This window comes from Loxodonta africana, chromosome 8 (assembly GCF_030014295.1).
Source record: "Loxodonta africana isolate mLoxAfr1 chromosome 8, mLoxAfr1.hap2, whole genome shotgun sequence".
NCBI lineage: Eukaryota > Metazoa > Chordata > Mammalia > Proboscidea > Elephantidae > Loxodonta > Loxodonta africana.
Genome location: NC_087349.1, coordinates 6,762,779 through 6,777,940, shown reverse-complemented (window position 1 = coordinate 6,777,940; position 15,162 = coordinate 6,762,779). Strand labels below are relative to the sequence as shown.

The 15,162-nt window shown below is 50.3% G+C and overlaps 1 gene segment (V, D, J or C); it reads right to left on the bottom strand.

The window, feature by feature from the left end:
• Nucleotides 1-3,076: 3,076 nt before the first annotated feature.
• On the bottom strand, nucleotides 3,077-8,014 carry LOC104846872 (T cell receptor beta variable 30-like). The segment is given in 2 exon segments: nucleotides 3,077-7,005; nucleotides 7,315-8,014. Coding segments are annotated over 2 exon segments (453 nt in total).
• Nucleotides 8,015-15,162: the final 7,148 nt, after the last annotated feature.

Below are 15,162 nucleotides of genomic sequence, written 5' to 3'. Positions count from 1 at the left end.
GGCTGAGATAGGGAGATGGATCCTGATGCGTCCTTCCCCTAGTTCTCCTCTGCGTGACCCAGGGAGAAGGGGCCAGACCAGCCTCAGCCCCTCACTGCTCTCTGGGAGGTCGACATGCTCAGTATGCACAAGCGAGTGGAGGATGGGCATGAAGCCTCTCCTGAAGCTGTGTGTGTGTTTATGTAGGGGTGCTGGGAGGAGCTGGGGGGATCATGGGGTGGCCTAAACCCAGGTCAGTCCTTAGCATCGTCCCTGGCCTGTGGGTAATCAGCCCCTGCTCCTCCACTGGCCTCGTTGTGAGCTTTCATCACCAAGGGCACGTTTGCCATGTCCGCGGACCTTACATTGCACCCTCCCCATGCAGGATAAGAAGATCACCACGTGCCAACAGCATTAATTACAGCCTATCATCATTAATTGTGGCAGGCTCCCAGAGTTTCCAGAAAGGTGATTTCTGGGCCTTAGGACCCCTAATCATGGGATTTGACTGTCCTGTGCAGGCCAAAGCACAAAGTCTCAGTCTACAGTTGGGTATCCTCCCCTCCTGACTTGAAGTCTTTCTCTTCTTAGGCTGTTTTTTTGCTCATCTGGTGCCCCTGGTTTCCTTTGCACACCCTACCTCTCTGCCTCTCCCTCAGGTTATGTGACAGTACTTGGTCCTGCCATGGGTCATCCCCTCCAGTGGACAGCATGTTCTCTGCTCACTGCCCCATTCCCCCTGCCCAGTCCAGCTCTGTGTCTTCCTCGTCCATCTCTCTCCTTGCGTTGGGAGCACTTGGACTCCCAGGAGGCCCTGGGGGAGACGGAGACCCAGAGTTGAGTGAATGGCATTTGTGAGCTGCAAGGATCTAAAAAGGAGCCCCACCTGGGACTATCTCCCCAGAGGTATCATCAGCTTGCTCTGCAACACTTCTCAGCTGTCCTCCTCAAGCATGAAGAGTGATCTTCCCACTGGGGGCCTGCATTCCAGGGCTGCTGTGGGCTCAGCCCTCACCCCATTCAGACCAGGCTCCTCAATGGTCCAATAGGGTCCTGGATGTGATGTCACCTACCCACAACCAAAACCCCTTCTCTGCAACCTCAGTACCACAGTGGAGCTCAATCCTCCCTGGATCTTAGAATCATGGGCACTTTGGGTGCTAAAGAAGCATAAGGGAGAATGAATCCCTTCCAGCCAGGTTTGAGCTCCCCAGGGGCAGGGACCCTGCTGGGCAGGCCACCTTATCCCTGAGCTGCTCTGAGAAGAGTGCAGGCCTTCTTAAGAACCCATGAACTTCACTGTAGCATCCCTCATGGGTGGTAATTGAAGTCCTGGCAGAGCCTGCATTAGACAGTCAGTGCCCACCTTCAGGCAAGAATTTACAAATCACTAAGGGACAGAACAGAAGCCTACAGGCTTGAGTCTGCAAAATGGATGAAGTGTGTCATGGACAATGGGGCCATTGTGATAAACAATGTGGCGTGTGGAACCAGAGGTCTGGGTTCTAGCCTCAGTTCTGCCTCTTGCCAGATGTGTGACCTTGGGCACAATTATGGGACCACCTCTGAGACTCAGCTGTCCTTTCTGTAAAACGGGCTCTACCATAACAAGCCTGACTTTGTAAGGTGGTCTTGTGTTATTTAATCCACACAACATGTAAAGCTCACAGGAGAGCATCAGGAAATATTGGCTCTTATAATAATAATTATCAGTTTGAGGGGTCTCTTGAGGCTAAACATCCCCAGTTCTCTCGTTTTGTTTTGTTTTGTTTTTTTCTCATATGGCCCAGTTTTGAACACTTCTTTTGTCCTCAGGCCAGCCATTCTCTTCTGAAGTCATTTGTGTATGTTCGTATCCCTCCACCTCCCTTAAAGTGTGGCGTCCAGAGCAGAACACACCCCAGATGGCTGCAGAGCTACCCGGGGCCGGAGGGAACTTTCAGCTCCTGTTATTATTGGCTTGTATATAGGTCGCATTCAGGCAAATTTCCAACTTTGCGTAGCCACATCCCACCATTGTTGACCCAAACCATGGTCTCTTTTCACAGGTTCTGCCGTGAGCACATCTCCCCTTCCTGGGCCCAGACACCTGGGAAGCCAGTTAAGTTTCTCACATGGCCACAGCTCATCTCTCCACCCTGTCTGGTTTTCTCAAGATTCAAATTCTGTGGGTTGCTGTACTATTTGTGCCCAGGCTCATGCAGCTCAGGTAGGATAATTTCGCCTTATTTATCCTTATAAAGAAGACCTGGTGGTACAGTAGTTAAAGCGCTCAGCTGCTAACTGAAAGGCCAGCGGTTTGAACCCACCATCCACTCCACAGGAGAAAGATGGGGCAGTCTGTTTCCATAAAGATGACAGCCTTGGAAACCCTGTGGGGCAGTTCTACCCTGCCCTACATGGTCAATATGAGTCAGAAGTGAGTTGATGGCAACGAGTTTTGGTTTTTTTTTTTATCCTTATCCTAGTGAGTCATAACATGCATAGCAAGATCACAGCTCAGTATCTGCAAATGACCCATCATCTGTCAAGGTGCTGTCTGAGGCCCCAGAGCTGCTGGAACACATGGTGTGGAGCTCTGTCCCTGTAAGGTTCTGCATCTCTGGTCCTGAGCCCAGAGCTGGAAGGCTCCTGAGGACCCATTTACCCCAATCCTCTCACTCCCCAGAGGAGGACATAGAAGGCAGAGAAGAAAAATGGGCTGCCCAGGGCCATATAGCAGGGACAGAGAAGGACCCAAAGCTTACTATCCGCGATGCATCTGTTTTCCAGCAGCTCTGTGATGTGGTCTCAGAGGAGACCGAGTACCCAGGGGCATCGCAGACTCCAGTCCCACATGAACAAGTGGCCCTGGCGATGCTCCCAGGAAGGAGGCCCAGGGCCATGGGTGAGAGGAAAATCGTGCTCAGAATGAAAGTGGCCGGCATCAAAGGCAGGATGACTGAGGAGGTGCAGCTGGGCCTCCTGGTTGCAGGAGACTTGGGGGAGGGGAAAGGAGGTGCCTGCACCCTTGCTGGGGCTGTTATCTGAGACACCATCAGCTCCCACTAACTGCAGCCACCTGCCTTCTAGGGAGTCACAACAGGATGCGGTCTGACATTTGGGAGGCCTTCATCCCCCCACCCGCCCACCGCTTCCTGCCGCCTCCACCGCTGCTCTTTCTCCCCAGGCCCCTGGGTAGCACCCAGGAGGTGAAGACAGAACCTCAGCGGGAGGGGAGAGGGTCCCTGGGAGGGTAGGTGCCTTGGCCCCACCTGCAGCCTCACCCCACCCCTGATATGACCCGTGCTGGAGGTGCTCTCTGAGATCAGAGGGCACTGCTGCAGGGAAAGGAGGGGTGAAGGGCAGCTGCCTAACCACTGGAACCCAGGTGGGTGCCTTCGGGTCCTACATCACTTGGGTACCGGCCCCCTATCTCCCAGCACGCTTGCCCTCATTTCCTTCCACTCATAACGGGAGGAGCTCATGAGTCACAGGAAGGAGCCCCAGAGCATCACCAGGCTGAAAACAGGGCGGCCAGGATGTCAGAACGGGTCTCCACTCCCCCACCCACCGCCAACCTGACTGTGCTTCTCCACGCTCGCCTGCTGGCCGCTTGGGCTGCCGCTCTGTCTGGGCCAGGGGCACTTTCTGTTGCATCTAGTTGAGGGGAGGAGAGCATAAATGCAGGAGGGAACAGACACCCAGAGAGGCAGGACCCCCAGGAGGCGTGAGGACTGCAGAAGCCCAAGCTTGCTCAGCGTCAGCCCAAAGGTCTGCAGCAAGCTCAGCTCAGCACTTGTAACCCTCCTACTCCTGGGCAAAAGCACGCCACCACCAGGTTTCAGTGCCGCCAGCCTCCCAACCAAGGCTTCCCCTTCCTCCTTAAGCTGCATGTCTGGACCCCACGTTCTCTCCCCATGAATCCCGTGGGAGGCTGCGTCCCAAGGGGGAGACATGAGGGCAGTTGGTTCTGGTGGCCGCCTGCCTTAGGCCCTGGGTCTTCCATATGTGGACACGTGGGGGCCCAAGGGGTGAGGGGGTTAGAATGGTGGTCTGCTTCATCTGCAGAACCAGAGCTGAGATGTGGGGCCTGGCAGGTCCCCCAGAAAAGCACAGCCATCAAGGGCCGGAAGGAGCAAACGAGATCCTGACTTCTCAACCAGAGATGACACATTCAAGCAGGGTCTGCCACCCCCGGCTGATGACCTTCATCCCTGGATTAGCAATGACTTTGGGTTTCTAGGTCCTAGGCTCTCTGGAAACAGGGTTCTTCTGTGTGATGAGGGGCAGATCACACAGGGGATCCCAACTTGTGCTAATGAGTATAGATGGTTTTCAAGCTTCTCCGTAGCTGTCAGTGCTCCCGTCGGCCCAGCTCCCTGTACAGTGGCCTGGGCTTTTCCTCAGTTTACAGACCTTACAACCCTCACTGAGCCCTTGACATTTCTACTCAAAGTGACTCCCCTGCCAGCAATGCCATTTTGCTGATCAAAAAAAAAAAAAAAACTCATGGTGACACCATGAGTGTCAGAGTAGAACTGTGCTCTACAGGGTTTTCAATGACTGAATTTTTGGAAGTAGATTGCCAGGCTTTTCTTCCAAGGTGCCTCTGGGTGGAGTTAACCCTCCAACAATTTTTTTTAGCAGTCAAGTGCATTACCTGAATACTAGCCTCCTAAAAAGCTAAACCTAGATAGCATTCTACCTCCTTTGTGACATTTTCCAGAACTTTTCAAAGTATGTTACAGGAAAGAAAACTCTGTTTTGGCCCTCCTGCCAAATCCAATTGACTAGTAGAGATTGCCTGGAACACTTCTGTGTTGAGAAGGATTCTAAGGCTGGAAAAGACCAATTGATTATCAATATCTGCTAGGGACACACATAGGGCACAAGTTTCATGAATTTGCCATCCAAGTATATTTAGCATTTATTAATATTACTGTGCAGCTTATAATTTTAAATTTTTTTAAATAATTCTTTCATTCGAGTTAGCTGTAATCAAAATATGTTGAAAGCTAAAAGGGAAGAAAATAACATCTATTGAAAGTTAGACCCTAGAGTTGTTGTTGCCATCGCTGAGACAACTGCAACTCATAGCCACCCTGGAGGACAAGTACAGCCAGAATACGCCTTTAGAAGCAAGGTTGGCAAGGCTACATCTTACATACTTTGGACATGTTATCAGGAGGGATCAGTCCCCGGAGAAGGACATTATCCTTGGTAAAGTAGAGGGTCAGTGAAAAAGAGGAAGACCCTCAAAGAGGTGGATTGACACAGTGGCTGCAACAATGAGCTAAAGCAAAGCAATGATTGTGAGGATGGAAGGTCTCTATGAGTCGGAACCGACTCAACAGCACTTAACAATAACAACAACAAAGGACAAAGTAGAACTGCCTCATAGGGTTTCCAAGGCCATAAGCTTTATGGACACAGACTGCCACCGCATTCTGCTGTGAAGTGGCTGGTGGGTTGGGATGACAGACCTTTCAGTTGGCCGCCCTGCACCCCCAGGGCTCCTTAGACCCTGCGGTAGGACTTTATAAATGTCGTCTCATTTAAGACACATAATCCAGTAAGGGGGGGTTTACAGGCGTGGAGAATGAGAGCCAGAGAGGTCCAATCACCAGCCCAAGGTCATAACGACTAGTAAATTTGAACTCAAAAACCAAGGGGCTTGACTCCACCATGACAATGAGTAGACAGCATCTTTATTCTTATTGAACAGTGGCCAGGACCTGAGAGCTGTTTAACATGTAGTTGATCCTCCAAGTGTAGCAGGGCCTTTGGGCCTGAGGAAGACTTTCCTGATCGCTTTGTGCCTCAGCTCCCTCAGCAGATTAAAGGAAATGAACACCCGTCTCAATGGTCCCAGATTAAGGAACAGAAAGCATTTTAAGACCGCTTGCGCCCCCTGCTGGAGGCGGAGGGACATTAGAAAATAAAACCGTTTAAGAAAAAGAACTAGGGAGGAAGGAGGGAGCGGAAGGAGCAGGATGTTCAGTTGCCAAGGCAACCACGTCCCCTCCCCAGCCATCCACACTCATCTCTTTCCTGTCCCATCCAGCACTTTGTCCTCCCTCGGCCTTTGCAGTTGTACACGCGTGCGCTCTTCTTTATCCTCGGTCCCACCATCTCTTTGTCACCATCTGCCTCTCTGCTCCCTCTTTCCAGACAAGGGAAGGGGCGAGAGACAGTACAGAGGGCGAAACCAAAGCCCGAAGCTCCAAACCATCACCACAATTCCTGAATGTGTGTTTCTGACAATAACAAAACTTCACTTGGAGCTTCAGGAGGACGGCCCTTTCCGGGACCAAAGGCTGACCAGGATTTCTGCTGTCCTCAGCGAGAGCCAAAGCAGGAGACTCTCCAGCTGGGTTACGCGGAGCCTGCGTCCTTATCCCCACCGCCCGCACTGCCGCAGGTGCTCCCCACTCTCCTCCCCCTCCCCAGTGTAGACCCGCAGGACTTGGGGGAGAATGGAGTGTAGACTAGGTGTAGACGCCCTGCGGGAGGGATCGTGACGCTTGCAGGGACTGGACGTCTACCCTGGAGACTGACCATGAGCGCAGAAGCCTGGCTGTGCTCGCTGAGGACCTGGTCAAGTTCTCTCTGAGGTGGCTCCATTCAGCGGCCCTCACACCGCTGCGTCAGAGCCGGTCACAGACCCCCTGAACTCGGGAGCCAGGCCCCTGGGGACAGTGCGAGCCCCGAGGTGGGTTTTTGCAAGGCCGCGAGCCCTGGTCGCGCAGTGTGCGCCCCAGGCGCAGAGATAGACACCGGAGTCCCCGGGCTGGAGCTTCTCGGAGCTCAGGGTGAACTGGCCGTCCTGGGGCCGGGACGCCGAGAGGTGCTCAGGAGCCTCAGTCTGTACGTCGTTCACACCAACGGAGAAGAAGAGCAGCTGAGGGGGCCCGCCCGGGGCCTGCCGGTACCAGTACAGATAGGGGTTCGACGTCCCTGTCACGGTGCATTGCAGCGACAGAGGGCTGCCCACCCGCCGCACCTCGACGACCGGCCACTGGCTAATGGTCTGTGCGCGGACGCCTGAGGACAGGGGGAAACGCCACTCAGAGGGCGCTGAGCCCCCCCTGCTGCCTGCGCTCCGGACCGAGGGTCCCCGCTGCTCTGGGCCGGCGCGGAGGGTGGAGGGCGCCGGGCGAGGGGACAACCAGGAGGAGACTCCTTCTCAGGGGACAGCGATCACCACAGGACACCAGCCTTGAGTCTGAAGTCCCTCCCGCACCCAGGCTGTCTAGGGGAGCACTCGAGTCAACCACCGCGAAGCCCAGATTCAACCGGCTGCAGAGGGTGAGGGCTTGGGGGGGCTTCGCCAGGGAGGAGGCGGACACCCACCTAAGAAAGTGCCCAGAAGAAGGGCAAGGAGGGAGCAGGACATAGTTGAGGGTGGCCTTGGGATCAGCTCCCCTGGTCCCCAAGACGGTGGCCGGCCGCTGCCTGCCCGGAGATCCGTTGCCGAGAGCGAGCGGAGCGCGTCCCCCGACGTGGGGGTGAGGCCGGTCTGTCTGTGTGCGGTGACTCACCCTCGCCCTAGGGACAGCCCCCCACTCCGCTTCATCTCTCCTGTGATTGAACTGTGCTGGTGTCCCAGAGCGGAAACCTCCTGCAAACAGGCGGAGAAGGCTCTCTGGGGCCCCCGATAGGCCACCAGGAGCCTCTGCAAGCATCGGAGAGCAGGTTCAGGCGGTGATGAGATGGGTTGGATCTCTGAAGCTGGAACCTGGCTCAGGACGCCCCTCGGGGAGCTGAAGACGGATGCCGCCGAGCAAGGCCCAGAGAAGGGGCTCCTCAGGGCATCACACAAGCCCGGCCAACTGAGCCTCCCGCCTCCTTTGGCCCCGGGACCTGGGGGGTGAGAGCACCTGCTGACCACCCAGTAGCACTCGCGGACCGCCGCCTTCTCAGCCTGAAGAGGGAGGCGGAGGAGAGGCGGTCCACAGAATCAGATTCGTCTGCGCTCTGATCACAGCGCTGCTTTGCTGGCTTCTCAGATCCTCGCATTCCTCTTTTTTTTTAATTAAAAGGATTATAATACCTACATCACAAACCCATTGCCTTGAGTCTACTCCGACTCATAGTGACCCTGTAAGACAGAGTTAGAACTGCTGCACAGGGTTTCCAGAAGAGTAGCTGGTGGATTTGAACTGCAGAGCCTTTGGTTAGCAGCTGGGGTCTTATTCACTGTGCCGCCAGGGCTCCTACCTTAAACAAATGAGAGAACTAAAAGGCTGAAAGGGGGGTTTCACCTGTCGGACTTCACGCAGCCTATAGGGGGGCTGATCCTTCAGAGACTGCAAGATGGACAACAGGAAGGGGGATGGCGCGGGAGGGAGGCAGAGACAGAGGAAAGCACTGCCAGCCACCCTTCCTAACAACTGGGGAGGGGTCTGCTAGGGGGCAAAAAGACCTCATTCTGTCCTAAGAAGATGAAGGACCCCTAGGCACCAGGAGAACCGCCAGCACCAACCACCCCCAACCTTCTCTGCCCTGCCTCTGCCAAGCTGTCTTCTGAGGATTTGTTTTCAAAACGACTGTTCCATGCAGGTGGGACACACAGTGGCTTCAGCGTCTAGGAGTCGCAGGAGGTGTGGCCTCACAGGAGAGGGAGCCTGGAGCCAGCTGGGCACTGGTGACCCTCCCCACTCCGTCGGGGTCTGCTGCTGGTGTTGATGCTGCAGTGACAGAACTCGGAGCTGACACAGAGGACAGAGTTCAGCGGCAGCAGTTTTTTGGTTTGCATTTGCAGGCATTATGTTTGTGTGTATGATTTGTCTTTCCTAAATTTAATTAATTCTCTCGCAATTAAACCCAGTACCCAGTGCCATCGAGTCGATTCCGACTCATAGCGACCCTATAGGATAGAGGAGTGCACACTCGACCCTTGATTTATCATCCCTTAAATGTTTACTTAAGGGATGATAAATCAAGGGTCGAGTGTGCACTCAGGGAAGGCTCAGGACCTGCGGTAAGAAGTCGCTATAGCCCTTGAAGGAGCCAGTGACGGTCTGCAGTGGCTCAGTCTCGGTTTTTGCAGATTTGTTCATAGGACTGGACATAACATCCATGCGTCAGGTGGAGCAGTGACCCCAGAAGCTCTGTGCGCTCGCGTGCAGGCGTACAGCCCATTTTCTCCTTTTCTTTCCAGCTCCCCTCTCCCTCCTCTTTGCTCCTGGAATTTCTATGATTTAGTCCTACGGGAGTGCCAGGAGGGTGCACCAAGGGTGGCAGCAGCTGTGGGGAGGAGAGAGTTGTCCTTGCTCTTGATGGAGCCATGTTGTCACTTTTCATCTGACTGGCAGCTGCCCATCAGCTGTGTTGGTTCAGTGGCCTCACCCAGCTTAGCAGGCAGGGCATCTCCCTCCCCTAGGGATGGCACCGCAGACCCAGAACGGTGGCACCGCAGACCCAGACCGGGGAGTGAAGAGACAGACAAGCCTGTGTGGAGCCCTGCTGATGCAGTGGTTAAGAACTCCATCGCTCACCAAAAGGTCAGCAGTCCAAGTCCACTAGCCAACAGTTCTACTCTGTCCTACAGAGTTGCTAGGAGTTTGAACTGACTCAACAGCAATGGGTTTCGTTTTTTGTTTTGGGCCCTAATTATATGAATGCTGGAAATCAGACAAAGAAAGAGAATATAACTAAGCAGAAACAGGATTATTTTATAACGACAAAAAAAAAAAACAGTTGCCATTGAGTCTATTCCATTTATCAAGCAGACGTCCATTTATACACCTTATAACAGAGCTTTAAAATGAGCAAAACAAAACCCTATAGAACTGCAAGGAGAAATAGACATATCCACGATCATTGTGGGAGACTCCAACACCTCACTCTCGATAACTAATGTAACAAGTAGACAGAGAATCCACAAAAATACAGAATATTTGAACAATGCTATCAGGCAATTTGACCTTATTGAAATTTATAGAGCACTCCACTCAGCAACAGCAGGATATACATGCCCTGAGACAGTCCACAGTCTAGGTTATAAAACAAGTCTTGGAATATTTTAAAAGATTCCCCAAACCCAAAAATAAAACCCATTGCTGTCAAATCCAACTCATAGCAGGCCCGATACGACAGAGTGGAACTGCCCCAGAGGGTTCCTAAGGCTGTAATCTCTGTGGAAGCAGACAGCCACATCTTTCTCCTGCGGAGTGGCTGGTGGGTTCAAACCACTGACCTCTTGGTTAGCAACTGAGCGCTTAACCATGGCACCACCTGGGCTCCTTTTAAAAGAGTTAAGTAATACAAATTATGTTTTCTTTCCACAAAGGGATCAAATTAGAAATGAATAACTGGATAATCTCTAAATATTTGGAAACTCAATGTACACATCTAAATTACCCATGGGTCAAAAAAGAAATCAAAGGGGAAATTAGAAAGTATTTTGAAGTAAATACGAATGAAAACAGAATATATCAAAATCTATGGGATGCGGCTATAGCAGTAAAAAAAAAAAAAAATACATACACCAAAATTGCCCTATAGGAGAGAGTAGAACTGCCCCACAGGGTTTCCAAAGAGCAGCTGGTGGATTCAAACTGCTGACCTTTTGGTTTGCAGCCATAGCTCTTAACCACTGTGCCGTCAGGGCTCCAAAAGCAGTACCTAGGGGGAAGTTTATAACACTGCAACACCTATACTGTTTAGTGAAGTAGAGGGTCAGCAAAAACAAGGGAAACCCTCAGTGAGATGTTTCGACGCAATTGCTTCTACAAGAGACTCAAACGTATAAAACGATCATGAAGATGGCGCAGGACTGGGCTATGTTTCCTTCTGTTGTATATGAGATCACTACGGGTCAGAGCTAATTCAATGGCAACTAACAACAAGAGTTGAGATGTTTGGAACCGATGAGATCTTCAAAGGAACAAGGGAAGACAAAAGGACAAAGACTCAAAAACGGAAGCTGCTGAAAATCCACACTTCCAGGCAAAAGAATGAAGAACAGTGTGTGAAAGAATGTAGGTAGTCTTAGAAGTAGGAGGGGAAAGGGGATAATGTCTTGGAAGTTAAGGGAAGACAGTGATTAAAAACTGATGGCAAAGAAATTTAAAAGGACATGAAAAGTTCAAGTCAAAGGAGGACTGAGCAAACCGATATCATGGATTAGAAGAATCAAGAGAAGCAGAGGCAGAGCTCTTGTTTGACAAGTTTGGGGATGAGGGGAGTGTCTTAGTCATCTACTGCTGCTAGAACAGAAATACCACAAATGGATGGCTTTAACAAAGAGAAGTTTATTCTCTCACAGTCCAGTAGGTTCCAAGTCCAAGTTTAGGGCATCAGCTCCAGAGGAAGTCTTTCTCTTTCTGTAGGCTCTGGAGGAAGGTCCTTGTGATGCATCTATCTCTGGGAGCATCTCAGCGCAGCAACGTCAGGTCGAAAGGATGCGCTCTGCTCCCGGTGCTTCTTTCTTGGTGGTATGAAGTCCCCTTCTCTGCTCACTTCCCCTTCCGTTTTATCTCTTGAGAGATAAAATGTGGTGCAGGCCACACCCCAGGGAAACTCCCTTTACATGGGATCAGGGAGGTGACTTGAGTAAGAGTGTTACATCCCACCCTAATCCTTTTAACTGTAGGCAGAGATTGTGATTTATAACACACAGAAAAATCACAAAATGGAGGACAACCACACATGGCCTAGTCAAGCTGACACATATTTTGGGGGGACACAGTTCAAAACATTACAGGCAGAAGTGGGAGTAAGTGGTAGCATTGGGTGAAGTCTTTTACCCCATGTTAGATGCAGTTGGATTGTGCTTGAAACCCAACGAGAAGAAATCTGTGAAGACAGGAATATTGACGGTAGTGAAGAGAGAAGATCATTGAGAAACAAAAGAGGCAAGAGGAAGTTATTCTTTGAGACCAAGAGAGGGGAATTTCTTCCTCTAAAATAGGAAGAAAAGAAGGAAAAAAAATGTACAAGAGATCAAGACTGCCAAGGCGTCAATACCCAACCCATTGTCGTCAAGGCGAGCCATGTCTTAGAGGGCAAGGATGTGAGTCTTGGAAGAAGTTGAGAAAAAGAAAGGAGAGAAAAAAGAGCTAGATGCAACAGAGCAGACGCTAAATGTGGGAGGTGGAAGACGTGAGTGAGCTGGGCGTGCCGGCCAAGAGTTAATAGGAACCAAGTCAAACAGCCAGGAGGGAAGGGTAGGGCACTGGACCCTGGGTGTGGCTAATTGGGATGATGGAAACATTTGGGCAGACAACAAAAAGGAGACCCATTTAGAAGAAAGTCAGAATGAGAACCGGGGTGTCCAGTTGAAGGTGCATCATTACAGTAAAGTCAAGTGCAGGAGGGGAGAGGCCAATGTATCTATGCGCACACACGCACACAAACACACACGCGCGCACACACCCACACACACTTTCTCTCATGCACACACCCTAAGATTCCAAACGCAAGGTTTGTACTGAGTCACCAGCAGCAACAATTACTTGGCCTGTCAGGCATTCTTGACTACGTTACTAACAGCAGCGAGGATGCGAGAAAGTTTCATTGTTTATCTCCGTTTAAAATTGTGCTGTGTTCTGTTACAAGCTATGCTCTACATCATAATTGAAATGCCTCCCATTAAAGGAAGCTGAGACAGAAGCAAGTTGGAAAAGTTTCAGGAGAGGGAGGAGTTAGAAAATCTGGCTTATGAAAGAAAACACAAAGAGGTTTCTATGCAAATTGAAAGGAAAGGACAAAGACGTTCCCAGAAGTTCAAAAATGAGTGGACTAAAGAGATATCTGCCCCTTTCTTGCTGTCACCTCCCTACATGGACAATTTGTGTTTGCTAATAGATAACATGGTATGTTACCTGCTATATTCAGGCACAATCTCCTTGTTTTCATGCATTCTCACATTTAAAGCTTCCTCAATCTTAAAGGCCATTGCTTTGTGTCCCATTTAACAAGTGAGGACATGAGGCTTAGAGAAATAATGCCCACGGCCACACCCCACTGGCAGCATCAGGTTCAGTCTTAAGCCGACTAACCACAAGGCTCGTGTGTCTAACCTGCTGTGCTATACAACCCTATCATGGTGCGAGGCCAGCAGGCAACCACACTGTTCCTGGGAGGAGATACTGCACGTCCCTGATAGCTGTTACTGCTCATCTTCCCTCAGGTGGAGTTGAAAATGGTTAAGAGCTTTGCTCCTAACCAAAAGGTTGGAAGTTCGAGTCCACCGGGTGACACCTTGGAAGAAAGTCTTAGTGGTCTACTTCCAAAAAATCAGTAATTGAAAACCCTGTGGAGCACAGTTCTACTTGGACACGCACAGAGGCACCATGAGTCAGAGTTGACCCAATAGCAGCTGGTGACTGGGGTTTTCTACCTCAGGCCCTGTTGTTAGTGCTGTACCTGTTGTCACCGCTCTACCCTGACAATGACCTCACGCTGCCGGTGTTCCACAGACAGGAAAGCTGAGGCACGGGTAGGTTAATAATTCCACCCTCAGTTTCAGGGTTAGTAAGTAGCTGATATGACATGGTAGCCCAGGTAGCCTGGCTCCAAAGCCCAAGCTCCTAATGACAGTCAGAGTGTCTTCTCGTCTTTGTCTTTCCTGTGGACAGAGACACAAGAGAATGTTCAAATCAGAGGCATGGTGTGGAAGCTTTTTTAAATGCCCTCTCTTCAAGAGTGTTGAATAACAGACAAAAGCTCAATGAAGCTGGGCTTTCTGTTAGCGTATACGCTTGTGCTCTTAAGAATTTTAAATATTTTAAGGGAAAATAATGTATATTTCTCAGAAATCAAGAATTTCAGGATTCTCTAATGACTCAATGAACTTCATTTTACTTGGATCCACAATCAACACCCATGGAAACAGCAGTCAAGAAACCAAACGACACATTGCATTGGGCAAATTTGCTTTGAAAGACCTATTTAAAGTGTTAAAAAGCAGAGATGCCACTTTGAGGACTAAGGTGTGCTTGACCCAAGCCATGGTGTGTTTTCGATCGCCTCATATACATGCAAAAGCTGGACGATGAATAAGGAAGAATTCATGTGTTTGAATTATGGTGTTGGCAAAGTATATTGAATATACCACGCACTGTCAGAAGAAAGAACAGGTCTGTCTCGGAAGTACAGCCAGAATGCTCCTTAGAAGCAAGGATGACAAAACTTCGTTTCATGTACTTTGGACATGTTATCAGGAGGAACCAGTCCCTGGAGAAGGACATCATACTTGGTAGAGTAGAGGGTCAACAAAAAACAGGAAGATGTCAATGAGATGGATTGACACAGTGGCTGCAACAATGGCCTCGAACATACCAAGGATTGTGAGGTTGGTGCAGGACCAGGCAGCAGAACCGGCTCAATGGCACCTAACAACAATACTCTAAGCCACACAGTGAACAAAGAAACAGTTGTGAAGAGATCGGGGAATATGAGAGAGAAAATAAATCCCAGGTAAACTGAGTCAAATGCAAAATAATAATAATAAAACATTTATTGAGAATTTGCTATGTGCCAGACTTTGTCATAGACAAAGTCTGGGCAAGAAAAGAAAAAAAACGAAACCTGTTGCCGTCGAGCGATTTCGACTCATAGTGGCTCTATAGGACAGATTGGAACTGCCCCATAGAATTTTCAAGGAGTGCCTGGTGGATTTGAACTGCCAACCTTTTGGCTAGCAGCCATCGCTGTTAATCACTATGCCACCAGGGTTTCCCTCTGGACAAGACCCAAAACCAAACCAAACCCACTGCCGTTGAGTGGATTCCAACTCATAGGACAAGAGTAATCATTGATCAAGTGGAACCTCCTTCAGATCATGGATCCAGGGGGTGGAAGATTGGGTTCAATATTCAACAAAATCCCTTGAAATGCAATTCATTTTAAAATGTTATTGGTAAATAAGATCCTATTCTTTGAACCCAGGGATTCCATAATTCTAGAAATAAAAATAAGATTCCTAAGGGCACAGCCAGAGAGAAATTGCTTCAAGAGCTGATTATAACAGGGCAAAACAAGCAAACACACGTAGACAGAAACCTGGATCAAAGATCTCCACAACGCACAGTGTGGGAGCTGGGAAAAAGCACACAGCCAGGGTTCCACCAAAAAAAGGAAACTGACTCCCAGGAACACTGTCCAAGAGCACCAGCTGATTCCATGAGACAGAAGGTGCAGCTACAAATCAGTAAGAGACATCCTCAGGGACTGATAGTGCCCAGGGCGTGC